Below are 20,205 nucleotides of genomic sequence, written 5' to 3'. Positions count from 1 at the left end.
AGAAGAGCATGCTCGTAACGGGCGGTGCACGTTTATGGCGAATCGATTGAGGAGAAATAGGAAGGAAGTAGGAAAAGGTTGGGAGCTATTGTCTTGCAAAAATCTATTTATCCGCGTGATTTATCGTAGATACGATGATTTATCATAGATACGATTTTTCATCAAAAGATCATAGATAATTTATGAATTTATCGTACGATACGTGAATCGAAACGTAGAATCATGCAACGATAACGTAATCAGATATGCGGGTCCTCTGAAATGACCGAATATTTGAACAATAGGAATGAAAGAACAGACTATAAAAAAATATCAACATTTTTATAATTATATGTAAGACAATTTTTTTAAATAGCAAAACTTAATTAAAAGAAATTTCTCACATTTAAAATATTCAATTAAGATCATTTTACATAACATATTTTCAATATTAAATATTTATAAAAAAAATGTTCATATTCTTTATGTGTCATATTCTATTTATGTCATAATTTTTAGATGTTAAAAGTTTAAAGATATATTATTTTAATACTGAAAACTTTTTATTTCCTATGAGTATTGTCATCATATTTGATATCAACGACTAATTAGAGTTATATATATATATATGTATACATTTATATATATATATATATATATGCATTATGGCTGAATGCGTTCAATCGATCAGCACGAACGGTTGTTGCGACTGGGTGATCAAAGCTGGTAATATTTGCAGCATATCTGCTATGAATTGCATCAGAATTAATCTCAATGAATTGTATCAGTTTCTCTCACAACCTGATATCCTATTATAAATTCTTATTTATTAATTAAAAGAAGAAGAGACTGAAATATATAGCTTATTTTAGGATTGTTTTAAATATTTTAGCATAATATATATATATATATATTTTTGTAAATTAGATTCTACATCAATGAAGAATGAATTGATTATTATATATCTAATAAAACAAGATTGTTTTAAGTAGCTAATTTAAAAAATTTATATTTTTGAAGATATGTTATGCATATAATTATAATAGTTATGGAAAGAGAGAGAGAGAGAAAGAAAAATGTATATGTAATTATACAATGAGTTTTATATAAAGAGTGAACAATTTTAACAATTAGCTGTTTTTGTTACTTAAAAAGATTACTCATTTTTTTGCTAATGATTTGGTCGGTAAGGTCACGGTCGTAATCTCGCCGACACATATATGTGTTTGCAGTTTGCAAACCATGTATATATATACGTGTATGTGGTTGTGTGCGCGCGCGATATGGCGCGTGCGTAAACACGCGAAAGAGACAAACTTTCGCGACGAGAGCTACTACATCCCTTCAGGTACGCGAGAGTGGAAACGTGTTTCATATATATATATATATATACAGGTATATATATATATATATATATATATATATATATATTATAGGAGTTGTATGAGTCTGTTCTCTGAAGAGATTCTTTTTCATAAATCCTTGCCAATCTTTAATATATGTATGTCTTCAAGAATTAAAGATGTGAGCTTCAATAAAATTCGTTTAGCTCGTATATTGTTTAAAAAATCAGTAAATAACAAAAATTGCTCCAACTTGAAACAAGGAGTTATACATGCATTATATGTTGTATAATTATCAATACTCATATTGTTCATTAATTATAGGTGATTTTAATTAGATTAATGTGACAGTTACTTTACATTATGATAGAAGTTACCCTATACATTATATTTTATTTTTTAGTGTATTTTTTGTATAGTGTAAAATGACGTGCAACTTTGTAGCTTATCCAACAAATATCAGAGTTTAGACGTTCGATATTTGGATAGTCGGAGTTCGGATGTTGGCGAAATCACGGTCGCGACTACGTTGCGGTGAGAGCATGCGCGTGCGTTCTATCTCCCTCTCGACTATCCTTGTCTCGGAAAACTTTCCGGTGATGAGCTTTGTTGGTCGTTTCCCCAGCAGGACGGAAAAGTTAAATGCGAAAGTTTTATCCGATATCCAGTACCTCTACGCGCCTGGAAAAAGGTGTCTACGCACATGGTTACGTACGGATTATTCGCGTGATTATAGTAGTGTATCTCTGTTTCACAATATTTTTGTTATAAATAAAATTCGTGTATTAAGAGTAAAATAAGATTTAATTATGTTTCATATTTAACACGCATTATGAAATTATATTTGTTCCTCTGATGTAACAAAGAATAATAATAGAGTGAATTTGCATTGGAGTTGGAAATTAAAGAAAAGCTACAAATATATACTGAGTTATGAATGATAAAATAAACGTTTCGCAGGAATAAATGCAGAGATATTCTATATCTCTAATAATGTTTAATTATTTAATAGGACATATTTCACTAAAAAGTTTTGAAATTTTGAATTATTGAACTAATTACCAAAATGTAAATTTGTTTACAGAATGGCGTCCAGGAAAACAAGGCAGAATCACTCGATACAACATCTACTCGAGTTACCCTCGAATCGAGAGTCGAAATTACCTCGTTTTCCCGCGAAGGAGCACACCCAACCGCCACCGTCCATGCCAACCCTCCGCCAAGTTCCGGTGACCGTGTTGCATCCCTCTCCGAAAAAGGTAGGACATGAATAATTCACGGATAATCCGCAACGACTGTCATAAGAACCGTACAATCTCAATTAAATCGCTTAAATTTCGCGTGTGTAATTTGCACGCAGTCCGACGATAATTTCGACGATTTGTCGAAACAATGTCAGTCCTACAATTGTACGAATAATCGATTTTAATACCGGAAGTATCGCGAGTTGAGAAATATTAAATAATTCCTTTAAAAGATTTTTTCTTACAAATATTTTTTATGCATAATCGCAAAATTAATCTGTTTTATTTAATTTTCTTTAACTTTTAGTATTGCGAAACTTAGAATTCGTAAAACAGAAAAGTAAATGTTTTTAAATTAATTACTAATTATATCTGAATTTTCTAAGAATTTTGATAAAGTTTAAATCACGTGATAAGAAAACAAAGAAAGTATTGTAACTTATTCGGATTTTTTATTCTTTATGAATAAGATATTATTCTTATCCTGAAGCTTATTTTGCACTTGATAAATTTAGTAAAGAAAAATTAGAAGAGTACCAGTTTGCTGCAGTATGAAAAGGTAAGATCTATGAGGAACGTAAAATAAAACGATTGTAACGACATAAAGCGCTGACGTTTCACATTGTCACGCAGTAGCTGTTTTTATCGATCATTTCGTACGTGGGACATTGTTATTACTCATATAAATGTCGACGCAAGCTTGAATCCGTGGCACACAACGGAAGAAATAATTTTCAGATTTATCACTATCATATTGACGATCCTGCATTCTTGTTAATAGCATCTTTGATCTTATATAATTTGTTGAGCCGAGACTAAACCGATTATAGAAGAAATATGTAAATGAAGTCATTGCGCAACTTGTATAATATTTTGAAATTATTGATTTTAAATATTTTTAATGAGATCTCAATTAATGATCTAAATTAAGAAAACATTATTATATACAAAATTTTATATATTAAGCATAAATTAAAGGAAATTAAAAATTTTTATAATATATGTATATAATTGAACACATAAAAATATATTTTTATAATTTTTCTTTAATGAGTTTTATTTCAATAATTTTTTTTCTAGCAATTTCTATTATCAATATTTAATTAGTTATGATTACGATTCTGAAACATAAATAAATTATATTTGCAAATATTTCACAAGGTTAATAACCTCTGTATATAACCTCAACTCAACAAATCATATAATTATTATAATATATTTGCGCTTGAAAATTTTTATTGCATTTTTACTTGCATTACTACTGAATATTAAAATATTATATAATTATTGTCTTATCAAAATTTCATATTACTATCAGATGATGATACGTTATGATGTATATAATTTTGAGTTTATCAATTTATTTTGATGACTCTTTTCTAATAAGAACTACTTGTTTATATTAAATTGCTAAACATTTTTATATATTACTTGTAAAATAAGGGAGGGAAATATATTGTTATTGTTATCTCAAATGATTATCTTATCGGCTTACTATTGCATTATCAGCCGATAAACGAGATATCTTCGCTTATGCTGTGTTAAGCTGAGGGGTGAATAAGGACATTTCTCGACGTCGTTTCAATCGATTCGGGGTAGTTGCCGAGAAAGTAGAGCTCTTCTTTAGCTCCATAAGGGATGGTTTTTCTTTGCTATACAAAAATAGAATATATATAATTTTAGTAGAATGTTTTTAAAGCTTGTATATAATTATTTATTATAATTATTTAAAATTAAATATTTATTATTAATATTCTATCAATATAAATTTTAAAAAATCGATATTTTCTTTGAATATTACAAATTATTATCATTATATATATTTCATATATATATATAATATTACAAATTATTATCATTATATATATTTCATATATATATATATATATATATATATATATATATACATGTATATACATATTTATTATACATTTATATTTCTCATAATTGAAAAAGCAATATAATATATGAAAAAAGACAGTGCGCAGAATATTGAATATAATTGCAAAAGGATATAATTTCGCAAAAGATATTTCGTAAAAGAAGAAATGAGCGCTTTACGGGCGTATAATTTGCTATTGAAATCTTGTGAATGGAACTAAAGCAGAAGCGTCTTGAGCATACGCAAGGTAGTAGGCGGGGGACTGAATTTATGATAATTGCATAAATCAGAGCTTTCCTCCACAATAATCATAATCTATTGGGATAGTTGCGCGAAGTTAGCTATTTAGCCGTCGGCAAGGATCAGGGGAAGGAGTTCGAAGGGTTGTTCTGCACGGTTCTGAATAAGATAAAGTCTTTGCTGAGATTGAAGCTAGAAGGGAGATCGTACTCATTCTTGCTATGAATTATCGTAAATCCATTGCTATAATTGTTTAATGAAAATTAATATTTCTGACAGCGACTATAAATTATAATTTAAAAATCGAAACTCTAATTTTGAAATAATTAAATCTATATCAAAATTTAAAACATAATCATAAAAATATATAATATATGGAAATATTCTTGTACATATAAGAAAAAATAGGAATAAATAAATTTGTAAAAATCAATAAAAGAAGTCTCAGTAGCGATGAAGTTAACAGCTAGTAAAGCAGAGGGTGCCACCAGCAATTCTCTGGAGAGAAATCTCTTCCAACATTTAAGTAGACAATAGTAAATATAATAATACAGTAAAATGCCTATAATATATATTAGTAAAAATATTATAACATAATTTTTTATTATTGCAAATTAAATGGACAAATTATATATATAGTTTTTTAAGAAATAGCAAAAAAACGTATTTAAAAATGTGTAAACAATTTTAGAGAGTAAATATTATTTATTCTAACAATGTTTATAAAAATTATTAGTAAGATTAGATATATACATATATATATACACACAGACACACACACATAGTGCATTCTCCTAAATAAAATCAGTGAAAATGTCACGCATTAGAATGACAAAACTTAATCAGTGAAAATACACACAGTTTACACCTCCATTTTATTTTTCACTGAATGTAATAGCAAAATTTTAAAAATCGATGAGCCATTAATTAATTTACATATACGCATATACATACATACATATATACGTGCATACACACACACACACACATAGTGCATTCTCCTAAATAAAATCAGTGAAAATGTCACGCATTAGAATGACAAGACTTAATAATCAGTGAAAATACACACAGTTTACACCTCCATTTTATTTTTCACTGAATGTAACAGCAAAATTTTAAAAATCGATGAGCCATTAATTAATTTACATATACACATACACATACATACATATATACATACATATACAAACAGACACACACGCATAGTGCATTCTCCTAAATAAAATCAGTGAAAATGTCACGCATTAGAATGACAAGACTTAATAATCAGTGAAAATACACACAGTTTACACCTCCATCTTATTTTTCACTGAATGTAACAGCAAAATTTTAAAAATCGATGAGCCATTAATTAATTTACATATACACATACACATACATATATACATACATATACAAACAGACACACACGCATAGTGCATTGTCCTAAATAAAATCAGTGAAAATGTCACGCATTAGAATGACAAGACTTAATAATCAGTGAAAATACACACAGTTTACACCTCCATCTTATTTTTCACTGAATGTAACAGCAAAATTTTAAAAATCGATGAGCCATTAATTAATTTACATATACACATATACATACATACATATATATACATACATATACAAACAGACACACACGCATAGTGCATTCTCCTAAATAAAATCAGTGAAAATGTCACGCATTAGAATGACAAGACTTAATAATCAGTGAAAATACACACAAATAATGCAAGTGAAATACACACAGTTTACACCTCCATCTTATTTTTCACTGAATGTAACAGCAAAATTTTAAAAATCGATGAGCCATTAATTAATTTACATATACACATATACATACATACATATATATACATACATATACAAACAGACACACACGCATAGTGCATTCTCCTAAATAAAATCAGTGAAAATGTCACGCATTAGAATGACAAGACTTAATAATCAGTGAAAATACACACAAATTACACCTCCATCTTATTTTTCACTGAATGTAATAGCAAAATTTTAAAAATCAATGAACCATTAATTAATTTACATATACATACATACATACATATATACACACACAGATAGTGCATTCTCTTAAATAAAATCAGTGAAAATGTCACGCATTAGAATGACAAGACTTGATAATCAGTGAAAATACACACAGTTTACACCTCCATCTTATTTTTCACTGAATGTAATGGCAAAATTTAAAAAATCAATGAGCCATTAATTAGTTTACATATACATATATACATACATACATATATACATACATATACACAAAGACACACACGCATAGTGCATTGTCCTAAGTAAAATCAGTGAAAATGTCACGCATTAGAATGACAAGACTTGATAATCAGTGAAAATTTCACACACAGTTTATACCTCCATCTTATTTTTCACCGAATGTAATGGCAAAATTTAAATAATTAATGAGCCATTAATTAGTTTACATATACATACATACATATATACATACATATACACACAGACACACGCATAGTGCATTGTCCTAAATAAAATCAGTGAAAATGTTACGCATTAGAATGACAAGACTTAAAAATCAGTGAAAATACACACAGTTTACACCTCCATCTTATTTTTCACTGAATGTAATAGCAAAATTTTAAAAATCAATGAACCATTAATTAATTTACATATACCATATGTACATACATACATACATACATACATATATACATACATACATACATATATATACACACAGATAGTGCATTCTCCTACGAAAAATCAGTGAAAATGTCAAGCATTAGAATGACAAGACATGATAATCAATAGAAATACACACAGTTTACACCTCCATCTTATTTTTTACTAAATGTAATAGCAGAATTTAAAAAATCGATGAGCTATTAATTAATTTACATGTACATACATATATATATACATATATATATATATATATATATACATACATATATACATACATATATATACACACGCATAGTGCATTCTCCTAAATAAAATCAGTGAAAATGTCACGCATTAGAATGACAAGACTTAATAATCAGTGAAAATACACACAAATTACACCTCCATCTTATTTTTCACTGAATGTAATAGCAAAATTTTAAAAATCAATGAACCATTAATTAATTTACATATACATACATACATACATATATACACACACACATAGTGCATTCTCCTAAATAAAATCAGTGAAAATGTCAAGCATTAGAATGACAAGATTTGATATTTAGTGAAAATACACACAGTTTACATTTCCATCTTATTTTTCACTGAATGTAATAGCAAAATTTTCAAAATTAATGAACCATTAATTAATTTACATATACATACATACATACATATATACACACACAGATAGTGCATTCTCTTAAATAAAATCAGTGAAAATGTCACGCATTAGAATGACAAGACTTGATAATCAGTGAAAATACACACAGTTTACACCTCCATCTTATTTTTCACTGAATGTAATTGCAAAATTTTAAAAATCGATAAACCATGAATTAAACTACATATACATATAAACATACATACATATATATACATACAACACACATAGTGCATTCTCCTACGAAAAATCAGTGAAAATGTCAAGCATTAGAATGACAAGACTTAATAATTAGTGAAAATACACATAGTTTACACCTTCGTCTTATTTTTTACTGAATGTAATAGCAAAATTTTAAAAATCGATGAACTATTAATTAATTTACACACACACACACACACACGCTCACACACATAGTTTATTTTCTTAAATTTAGTCAGTGAAAATGTCACTAATTAGAATGACAAGATTTGATCCATAATCAGTTAAAATATTCACAGTTTACATCTTCATCTTATTTTTTGCTGAATATAATAGCAGAATTTAAATAATCAATTAACCATTAATTAATTTACATATACATATATAAAATATGGTACACATTCTCTTGAATCAAATCAGTGGAAATGTCAGTAATTAGAATGACACGATTTAATCCATAATCAGTGAAAATACTCATAGTTTGCATCTCCGTCTTATTTTTTACTGAATATAATAGCAAAATTTCATTAAAAAATCAGTCAATTACTAATTTATATATATATATATATATATATATATATATATTTTATATATAAAAATAATGCACATTTTGTTAAACTATCAGTGAAAATATCTTACTAAAGTGCAAGATTTTCGATCAATGTTCAATGAAAATATTTACACAGTTTGTACTTCCATTGTAAACTGTGAGTATTTTTACCGATCTTTGATGAAGTCTTGTCATTTTAATTAGTGATATTTTCACTGATTGAGAAGAATGTGTACCATATATGTGCACATGTGTTTGTATATTATAGACATTTCATTATATTTATTATTATTAAAACTGAAACATTTATTTGTAGAGAAACTATCTTTATATTTAATATTATTTCCTTTTGCCAAATGTAAATTTTATTTATTGCAGAAGTGTATGACTGTATGTAATATAACTTGCGTTATTGCTAAAAGTTTAATCATATGTTTAGTCTAATGATAGCGTGTCATACGGATAGTGCAATTAGGGATCATATATTGTTTAGTACTTTCATAAGAACGTGTCACCCTAAAGTTATCGAAATTGGCCCTAATGCATCCAACTTTCGTGGCGAGTGACGTTAAAACGCCATCAGTCCGGCTTCTTGGCTATGGGAAATCAACAACTGACTGTCATTTAGGAATCACTGGTGATTTGTTTATTAATGGCATGGGTCTTCGCGCAGGCGATGCTGGAATATTAATGTCGAAATCTGCGCCTCAACTTTCATGATCGTTACGGTTACGATTACGATTACGAGCAGCCGTTTCTCTTAAAGGGGAACTCTTATCCCGCGCTATAATAGTCTTTCGACGTACGAGATAATCTTTTATATTCTCGATACGATAATGATGGACATTGCAATTAAGAAAGTAATGACTTTAATTAGAAATCGACAATATTTAATAGTTTCTTTTTAAATAAATTAAATTTAAAAGTAACAAATATTTTTTTATTTATATAAATAATTGGCAATATCATAATAGAAATTGTTGCTTGATTGATTACATTTCCTTTGCCATAGTTCGGAGAAAATATGTAGTTGAAAAATCGACTTACTGTAACTTTATAGCAAGGTAAACAGATATCTGTTTGGGTATGTGCTAATCTCACGGTAGGTTGGAAAACGCGGCGTTAAAATACCGGAAAGCCAGTCCCAAATCCGCTTAAGGACACGTATTTATTACTTACAGCCGTCTGCCTCGCTTCGACCTCTAAATTCGCAGCTTTTATACGCGTGTGATGTTACAATAAAAACAATATTCGGTTATATTTCCTGCAAGTACAGGTCGATTAATAACATATATCTTTTTTTTTCTCTCTTTCTCTCTTTCTCAAGTTAAACGAAAAGATTAATCTATATTAGTCGAAATAATCTGATATGTATATCTTGAGTTTAATTATGTCGAGTTTTTGGACATATATTTTTGGCATTTTGTATATTCTCTCACTGTATATTCTCTGACTGTCATTCGACCTCTGTTCCCCTGAAAGCATGCTTCTTTGTATTTTGCAAGACACTGTTAGCGGCTCTCTCGAGGGAACCTGAAAAGATGAAGCACAGTACCCTTTAACTTTGTCGAGCTGTCACGTTGATCGGGGTTGGAACGAACCCTCCAATTCACTCGGTGGGAGTAGCCACGCGGTTGAGTGAATTTTTATGAATGAATGCGCGAGGATACGCAGAGATCCAAGGCTTTGGAATGTGCACCCTGTTTTCACCCCTATACCTATATTTACGACAGTGACTCTCAGTTAAAAATTTTATCAGGCGTTTATAACGAAGCAATCGGGCGAGACAATTTTTTAAATTAGTCGCGCTACTTTAAGGGACGAAATTCCGCGTTAAAAATAGAAGCTTCCGGAATATTATTTCGATCACTGATACTATTTAGCGATATCCTTGTTTTATCTTTAAAATTCTTCTGCAAAAAATTATTTAACAAAATTTGATTAAAAAACTTTTTTATTGTATATTATATATATTTTTTATTTAAAATGATATTTAACGTTGTCCATAGAGTATATTTTTTTTACACATTTCTAATATATTTTACGTTATGAGAATAATTATTGTGCACCAACATCGTTGTACTCTTTAGTCATAGAGCGACTCTCATTCGCTCTAAAAGGGTCTGAGGTTGAAGGTGTTAGCGGTAATACAAAAGAAGACTTCACCCTTCATAGCTAGAGGGGAGTTTATAAAAATCGTGTCAATTAGTCCTCGAGAAAAGAAGACAAGCCGGGATACTGTGCTTGACGAGAGTAAGGGCTTTTAATTCCCGTTATATAAAGATCACTAGCGGACAATTTATTTTACAAGTACTGTCAGGTGGTATTTTATAAAAGATTAGATAGAGAGATAAAGATTTTTCTTTTATACATTTTTTTTCTATTCTTAAAGGTAGTTAATTTTTATGCAGAAAATTGATACTTAATAAAATAATAATTTATATTCCATAATTGAGAAATAATTATTTATAGTTTATAAATATTTGTCAATTGTATTTTTTTAACATAAAATCAATTTTTTAACATAGAATTGGACAATAGCTTTCTTTTTTACAATTATCATCTAATTTCCAATAATTAATATTTTTTATTATCTTGATACAATAGTTTTAAATTAAAATTCTATGTAAAATAAAATTTACCCTAGAGTTTTTGATGCAAAAGGTTGCTTAATTTTTAATTTTAAGTTAAAATTTACGAAAAATTTGTTGTTTTTAATCACTTATCGTTTGAATATTTTTGCCATTTTTATATTTTTGATAAGAAAATAAACTTTAAAAGAATTTAAGAATATGACGAAAAGTTTCAAAGACTTAAAAAGTATACTGTACATTTTAAATATTGATAAAAACAAACGTTATATTTTTTAATATCTATGTTAAAATTGATGTGTGACTTTAACGAACAAATTATTTAATATTAGATAATATCATTTATGATTATATATCAAACACGTATATTTTAAATGCAAAAATGATACGTCGTTAATATTAATTATGTTCAATGTTGGTCTAACGTTGTTAATACTGAGCGTACGCGATTATTACCTCCTTTTTGTGCTTTCATTCTCGCTTGATTGCGCAAGGAAGAGAAATGGTTTTACTTCGGGCGGATTTCTCTGTACTTGAATGAAGGTTGTGATTGCGTTCGGTGAAGAAGGGAGAAGCGTCGATCGGCCTAGGTACTGCTCCGGGTGAGGATTAGCCCGTAGGGTATTGTAACGTCGTAAATACACCCCCTTTTTACCCCTCGAGCTTTAAACCCCCTTACCATCGTGCCTGTTCGCTTCTCTACGATTGGCAAGTTTGCCGAATATTCTCATCGACATTGGTTTTTCGTTCAAAATATCAAATTATTCTTCTCGCACTAATTTTCTTTTCTTTTCTCCAGTCGCATGTTTCGAATCAATTAATAATCTTACGATTTTCTTAATAAAAAATAGGAAGAATTTATTGTGAAAATTTATCTTATTTGATATTATTAATCGAGTAATTAAAGTAAAAAAAAAAAAAAAAGAACGGAAATAAGTTGTTTATTTAATTTAATTTTAACATATTATAAATAAAAATCTCACTATATATTAAATATTATCTACAACTACTACAAATTTTTTATTATAATATTTTTAGAGCGCGTATTTGTTGTATTTTAAAACAATAATTTATGTAATAACATTGGTGCAGATTTGAATCAGTAATAAAAAAGCAAAATTATAACTATACCATAACAGTAAGCATTCACGTTTTTCTCGCGTCTTTCAATCTCCTTGATGGAAGTGTGTTTTTGCTCCGTTGTATTTTATACTCAATATTTGAATGATTTCCGCGTGGAAAATGATGGCTCGTTTATGGATCGTAAAATTTCCCTTCGCATCTCCGTGCCATCACTGTTATCAAACGCGATCACGGATTATAATTCCAACAACGTACTTACAGGGGAGCCCTGTAGTTTTTCAAAGAGACAGAGAAAAGATTAGGGAAGAGGCGCATTTTGAGAAGGCACTTTAGCCCATGTTGTCGTCTCGATACTTATTCGACATCCCCCTGTCGTTCTACGTCGCAAACGATATCTCGGAGCAAAATCCCGGTCGCTGCGCGCCGCTTATAGCCAGTAGAAATAGAAAGGGTTCGCGAAGGGCCCCGGAAGGACTGCGGGGGTTATAATGAAATATAGCCTCGTTCCGCCTCGTATAAGACTGCATTAAGATTATACGTTGGCGCGCTCCTTGGCGACCGAAGACGGTCGAAATAAACGGGACGGCGCGGCGTAGGGCCGCGGTGGCTAAGGGTAAAAGGGGTAAGGGATTCCTCCTACGGTGTTTTAATCAAGCCGGATTTGCTGCGGCAAGCCGTGGCTCCAACTTTCATTTTAGCGAACCCCGCCCTGACAAGCCGTGCACGAACGTTTTCGTCTACTTCCCTTCATCCCTTCTCTCTCTTTCTCTCCTCTCCCTCTCTTTCTCTCTTTCTATCTGAAGACCTCTTTCGCGTTCGGCAGCTCGAGATCTATATGTGTGTTTGCCCGGCATTAAAACGCTATCCCCGTTTTACGGGGACGCGTGATCCTGATCCCGTTCGTCTCCTTAAGAAGCTGCGTGATCGGAAAGGGTTGCGTTACGTGGAAACGAAATTACGTGCTTTCGATGCGAACGCGCTGTTGTTAAAGGGAACATTATTGCTTTCTTCTATAACATCTTATTGTGTTTTATTTAATTTATTTTTGCTACTCTTCTATATACGTTATATATTGTATTATATTTTTAAACATCTTTTTACAATGCATTAATTCGATAAAATAAAATAAGAGAAATAAATTCGGCAAACACATTTGGCAATAAAGATATAAATTTGCATAGTGAGAGATATAAATTTATTTGTTACACAAAATTGTATCGCGAACGCGTCCCTATATATGTATCGTAGACTTCGCCGCACGTGTTATGTGCGTACATCATGCGCATCATCGTAATAACGGATGGGTTAGCAAGTATGCCACGGGATTCGCAATAGTACATTATCGGAAAACGGTAGGATATCCTCTATTTCTGTCCCCTTCTCGCATAATGCTTTTGCATCGCAACCGTTTCTAGTTCGCCTAGCGGAATTGTTTGCCGATCTCATCTCTCCCGCATTTCTCAGTCACTTTCAACTAACTCTCTTTCCCTCTGACACAGAGAGCCTTCGTTTATCTAAGCAATCGATGCAATTACGTGTGCTTTCTCAGTAGTTTCTATCACCGAGCTATTTGTTTAAATGGCTGTTAAATAGTGATGAGTTTATTCAATCTGCACATACACATTTTTAGATAGTATATTAATTGATATTGTATAATTTTGTTGATAGATATTATAAATGGAATAGAGATAAAACTAGAACTTTGATATATTCCAGTGTATTTTTATCACAATTATTTAACATATCATAAAAAAATTATACATTTTTTTATAGAAGCGTAAAAAAGTACTGTACAATAAAAAGACAAAACTTTTTACATGGGTTCTTAATAGCTCCTTTTTCATTAATTAGGCACAAAATTTTACATTTTATAATTTGATAAATTTTTTAATATTTTTGAGAATAAGGAAATAAATTTTTATCATTGCTCTCTCTGCGCGTTTAATGTTTTATATGAATTTATGGTCTCGCACAAAAATTATATGTATTGTATATCACTATGTATTAAATTTTCAAATACATTTAAAATCATTTAAAAATAAATTAAAATCATTTAGAGATAAATTAAAAGAAAAATCTTTCAACAAGATTTTTCGAATCTATATTACTTTTTTTTTATAAATAAATGTTTGTATAATCCTTATTTCAATTTGATCAATCGAATTAAAGTTATATCGCATTTTTTATACTTTTTTGAGCATAAGATACTTTGTAACACTTACATAGATTTGTTTGTGTTAGAGCTGACATTCCGTAGGATCAACCTTTCCATTCCAGATTGCGAAGCTCATATTCCGTGCGTTTATCATTTCTGCTTACAACTCGTATTGGAAGTACACAAGACTTTAGCTTACGTTCCCAATACAGATTACTGCGCCCATCCTTTCTCGGAGATAAGAGTGTCCTCTTCGTTTAGTTCAAAGCTGATGCTAAGCCTCGGAGATCTGCCGAGACTTTATATTTCGACGCTTATTCCAATCTGCTACCCCAGTGTATTTGTCTTTCGTAGTGTAACCGATACTTTTAGCTGAATTTCGTGCTATCACCTATAAATTTTAATATTATTCATGCTTTCTCCAATAACGATAACTCTTTTAATTATCATTTTTATTACAATAAGATAAACTAATGTCCGTGAATAATTATTTCGACAATTATATATTAAAATATTGATTTTTTTGGCTCTAATAGATTGTTTAATAAATTTAAAGAGATCTTGGTTTTTTTTTTTTTTTTTTTTTTTTTTACAATGTCTGCTAGATCCTATTCCTTGAACAAAGTTTCACGCCGCTCAGATTTAGTCTCGCTGTTAGAGATTGAAAGGCTAATCCGAGAGTTATCATTCTTTAACTTTCCCGACAAAGATATATCGTGTAGATGGAATTCGTTTCATCTTGACATGCGAGCTGGATGCTCGGAAAGGAAGGAAGGTAGGAAGGAACATACGGCAAACAATATGGCATCTGCCGCGAGAAAGCCTCGAGCGTTCCGGACCGGTCAGTATGCAATATGCTAAGGTTCTGCCAGGCTTCTACCCCCTTGTCTGACGCCCTCTCACGTCTCTTCTTCTCGCTCCCTCTCAGTCTCTCTTTCTCTCCATCCTTCCTTCTGGTCCTCTATAACCTCCGAATCCTTGGGTTTGGGAATTTAATTACAGTATAGTGCCTACATTGTAGCCCCAGCCGGCCCGGAAATAAACTCCCCATTGTCGCGGCACAAAGCTTCTATTTGTCACGAGACCTGGGCGTTCGACACCCTTGCGAGAGACGCACCTCTCCCGCCACCTGCTCTTCGATATCGACCTTTGTACCGAGGCTTTGACTTACGTCGTTTGGCCGAGCGAGATCGACTTCGTCGGCCATTCGAATACTAATCTGATTATAAATGCTTTTCCGTTGATATACGTTTGTCGCAATTTTCAAATAACTCCCTCGAATATCTTTATCATTTTTGTAATATGTTGAATACATTTTTCATTGATTTTTATCATTATAATATGATATTACGATGATAAGAATAATTTTATAATAGCCATTAATTTTGTAATAATATTATCTTTTGTTAATATATTGTGACATAAATATATTATTGCGATTTTTGCTATCTCTCTTGTCGCATTGCATAATTAATTAGAAACAACAATTTTGCTTTACTGTTAGGTTTTCGAACTTATGCTTATAATAGCGTTTGTTCTCGTCATTTTTCTTCTATTTTTACTCGAAACCCCGTTAACTATAAGTATACGTTTCTTCGAACGCGTAAGCTAGAACCCGTCCAAGCGCGCTCCATTCACCGTCTTACATTATAGAGAAGATTATCCGAGTAACCACAGCCTACCTTCTCTAACAATCTCCCTATTCCGCTTCTTCGCGAACTTCCATGTAATAAGTAACAACGCCATTTAATTATAAATGTTCGCATCCCTGGAACGAACTTACCTGGCTCCCACCTCAGTTTAATCTTGATCATGATGAGAGGCATTCGTACCTGAGGAACTTCAACATTTTACATGATCGAAAGAATTATCGTATCATAATTCGAGTACCTTTCCATGCGCGCGCATAATTAATTGAGAAATATTATTATATAGAATTACTTATCATCATTTCTATATCTTTGCTATAAAAATTATCAAGCAAGAGAAAAAGAAGAGACTTTCTATTATAATCATGTTTATCTGAAATTTATGAAAAAAAACTTTACAAACCTATAGTGTATAGAATTCTATATTATATATAGATATTTTTTGTCTAACAGTTTCTTTGCATAATAAATAACTTTTTAATACTTTATCTCTTTTAAAATTTTACTTCGATAATACGAGTGTTACAGATTGTTCAACTAATTTATAAGATATAAGGAAAGTGCGGAACCCCCATAATTCATGACGGCGATAATTAAGATAATTTAACAATTTGATTGATGCACGTCGAAAACCTGAGCTTTACGTTGACGTTTTTTGACAACTGAGCCTTTTATTGTACCATAGCATTTTCGCACGCGATATTGTCAAATCATCGTGTGATCAAGAAATCATTTTGCCGCGAAGAGACGAACCGCTGTCGTTATATACACAGAGAGAATTTTCTCTTAGAATTTACCCTGAAAATCTTGATAATTGCGCGACAATATGGTATTGGAAGAACTTTATACGAGTTTCTCTGATTAATATTTACCACAATAAAAATATTAATATGTACATAGTAAATTTTATTCTGTAATTAATATTTGTTTTGTGGTAAATATTAATCAGAGAAACTCTTATAAGATTCTTCCAATACCATACCATTGTCGTACGATTATCATGATTTTCAGGATAAATTTTAAGATAAAAAAATTCTCTCCGTGTAGATAGATAGAACTTAGCGCGAACGCGAGCTAATGAGATTTTCTCGTCGATACATTCACGATAGGTTCACGATGCAACAAAATGACGCTAGATGCGTTCAGCGCAACAGTTTCACCGTCGACCGAAATTGCCGTCATCGTCGGCCCATAAATATAACGAGCATGGTGGTGTTTCTCTATTCGCCGAAGGCTTTCCTGCATCGGACCGTAAAGCCCCCATAATTATTCACTCGTCGTTAAATCGGCCGCCTACGCGGCAGTTACGGCTTCCCGTCGGCTATATCGTGCATACTGACTACGCGTTTCCACAATGCATACGTGTTATACGATGTATTAACGTTTGTTCCGGGGATATCATAAGCCTTGTGAAGCGACATTCTCAAATTGCGCCTTCGCAAGCATAAAATATTTACCTATTGATTATACACTGCATTAAATTTAATTGTTTGTCGCGTATAATCGCAAAATAAACTTTGATTAAAAAAAGATAACTAAAAATATTAAGATACAGAGAAAACTAATTTCTCTGACAAGTCCTATTTTTATAGAAATTACAGTTGTTCTTAAAAAATGTTATTTAATTTATTGATTATTTCATTGTCTTATGAAAATGTTTGACATTCTGTATGATAATCAGATGATTAGTTTTGATTATATTAAGATTTAAATTAAATTCATTGACGGATAAATTGAAGATCAAGGTTTTATAGAAGAATTGGCTATATTGAGATTATAAGTAATTAAAACATTGCATTTACCCGATCCTTTTAATTAGCCAGCGACATTATCTTCTCGATTTTCGGTATGCATGAGCTTGTATTCCAATCTCCTTTGGCAGATCGTTAGAAACGAAAAGACAGGGGGTGGGATGGAAGAGTAAAAAAAAAAGAAGCGATTGAGGGGCGCAAAAGTTTTCGATGAAATCGCGAGTACCCTCGAAACTTGCCGCTCGAAACGGTCGAGCTGGCGGATGCACGAGATTCGACGGAAAGCGAAAACCGTTTTGTTATAGGTGGATGGTGTCGGCTCTTCTGGGATGCGGATGAGGAAGGGAGAAGGGGGAGGGAGAGGTGGATCGGGAGGCGCGGCGGAACGGGCCTTAATTGCCCGCGAGTTAATTAAACTGTAATTCAATCGCGCGAATTCGCCGATGTTTTATCGCGGCGCGACGCGCCGTTAAGTTCGCGCGCTCGGCGATACGCTCGTTACGGAAAGTATATGAGACCGATGCGTTTTGCGTACACTGAGAGCGGAGACGATGGTAATTTACATAGGGAGTAAATTGAGTCTGAGTGCCGTACATTAATGGAAACTCAAATTAATTCGAATTTAACGTGACATTTCAAAGTAGGAGTGATATTTTCTCAAGTATATTTAAACTTTTCTTCTCGGCGCGTCTGACTCTGCGACATGTAGGTCAAAAATATTCAATTCAATTAATAATCAATACTCATTTTTTTACAAAAAGCAATGTTAGTCTATTAATTTATATTAATGATAGTTTTAATTGCAAAACTTTGTCTAATCTTGGATTTCTGAAAGAATAAAGATATATATTTTGAAAACAATACAAAATAATCAAAAATATATAATCCGCATGTAATCCTTAATATTCCAACGATGTAATATTTCGATCTTTGAGATTTTTTACGTATTTATTGATTTGAAATCAGCTTGTGACGGACAACTCATCCGCGAAAATAATTGCGAAGTCGCACGCGAATTTAGGCAGATTACGCCAGTGGATTTCTTAGACCAGTGGCGAGGTGAGGGCAGCGAGGGCTGCTTATTGTAATTATCCCTTCGAAGTACGTACAAGCTACCCTTGGCCAAGGCTCCCTTTCGCACACGCTCCCGGGCTCGATTGTTCTTGCTCGTATGGCAACGTGCGCCACGTCTATGAAATTAAGCGTACCACCCTTCTTGCCGAAAACGCGCCTGTTCCGTCAAGAGATCTCTCCTCTCCTCTTCGCCCCTTGGTCCGCCACGTCGCTCCTTCTCCCGCTCGCATATCCCTTAATTTCTCCAAGATAATTGCCGCCTCGTCTCCGTTAAACCGTCGCGATAATCGAGGCGTCGCGCAGCATCGCACCACGGCGATTGATGACTTCGCTCGCGCGCGAAACGCAAAACGAAATTACATTCTTTCGAAAGTCCTGTCTCATCCTTGGCAATTACCCAGTCAGGGAACCTCCTCTTTTCTCTCCCTCCAAAGTAGTCAGCCTCGTTACTCGATCCGTAATTTGTTACTTATCTCGAACGAAACTTTCGATCGTCCACGTCTCCTGGGATATGTAGACAAAGTTTTGTCGTTCTGAGCGATAAATGAGAAATTTAAAACAAGCTATTCAGCCGTATAAGGAAATGTCATTCCGGCTGTCATTTAATTTTTTTCATTCAAATAATAGAAACATTTAATTTTTGATTAATTGTGATTTTTGAAATAATTTTGTGCTCTAACATATAATTGATTTATATTGCTAAAGTTAAATGAAAAAACTCTTGAAATGTAAAATAGAAGCGTTTGACATATTTTGCGTAAAATGTATCAAAAATTTCGTGATTATTTCATAGCCATCGTCTCAAATATGTTTTAATACGCACGTAGCGCACGTCACGTTGGAATTTATCAGTAGACTTGCATATGCAACGGAGGATGGAACTTTGGTGAAGCGACATGTCCGCCCTCTTTTTTTGACCGGATATGTAGATCACGTACATTTTTCGCGAAAATCATGCGCCGAATTCGCGCCACGTACCAGGTCATGCACTTTGTCGGAATGTTTGACTTCGCGTTGGATACATATTTCAATCATCGTAGCCGAAGAAGCGAGGGAACGAGGAGTGGTTGTTTGCCGGTGACCAGAATTTAATATTCATCCAATCAGGGGGGCAAACCCACTGCGCGCCCGAGGGTGTCGCTCCTACCTCTTCTCCTCT

General features: G+C 32.1%; 1 protein-coding gene across 3 annotated transcripts in view; it reads left to right on the top strand.

The window, feature by feature from the left end:
• The window catches only part of LOC114937648 (uncharacterized), a 288,573-nt gene that overhangs the window by 14,668 nt on the left and 253,700 nt on the right, over nt 1-20,205 (top strand). For all 3 annotated transcript variants that reach the window (XM_085483949.1, XM_029311212.2, XM_029311213.2), the window contains one exon: nt 2,407-2,581. In XM_085483949.1, coding sequence (XP_085340075.1) covers nt 2,407-2,581 — 175 coding nt within the window. The remainder of the gene's footprint in view (nt 1-2,406; nt 2,582-20,205) is intronic.

The sequence above is a fragment of the Nylanderia fulva genome, unplaced genomic scaffold (genome assembly GCF_048542155.1).
Source record: "Nylanderia fulva isolate GAGA-0341 unplaced genomic scaffold, ASM4854215v1 Scaffold28, whole genome shotgun sequence".
Classification (NCBI taxonomy): Eukaryota; Metazoa; Arthropoda; class Insecta; order Hymenoptera; family Formicidae; genus Nylanderia; species Nylanderia fulva.
The sequence above is the reverse complement of the archived record's forward strand: the minus strand, read 5'-3'. Positions and strand labels throughout refer to the sequence as shown.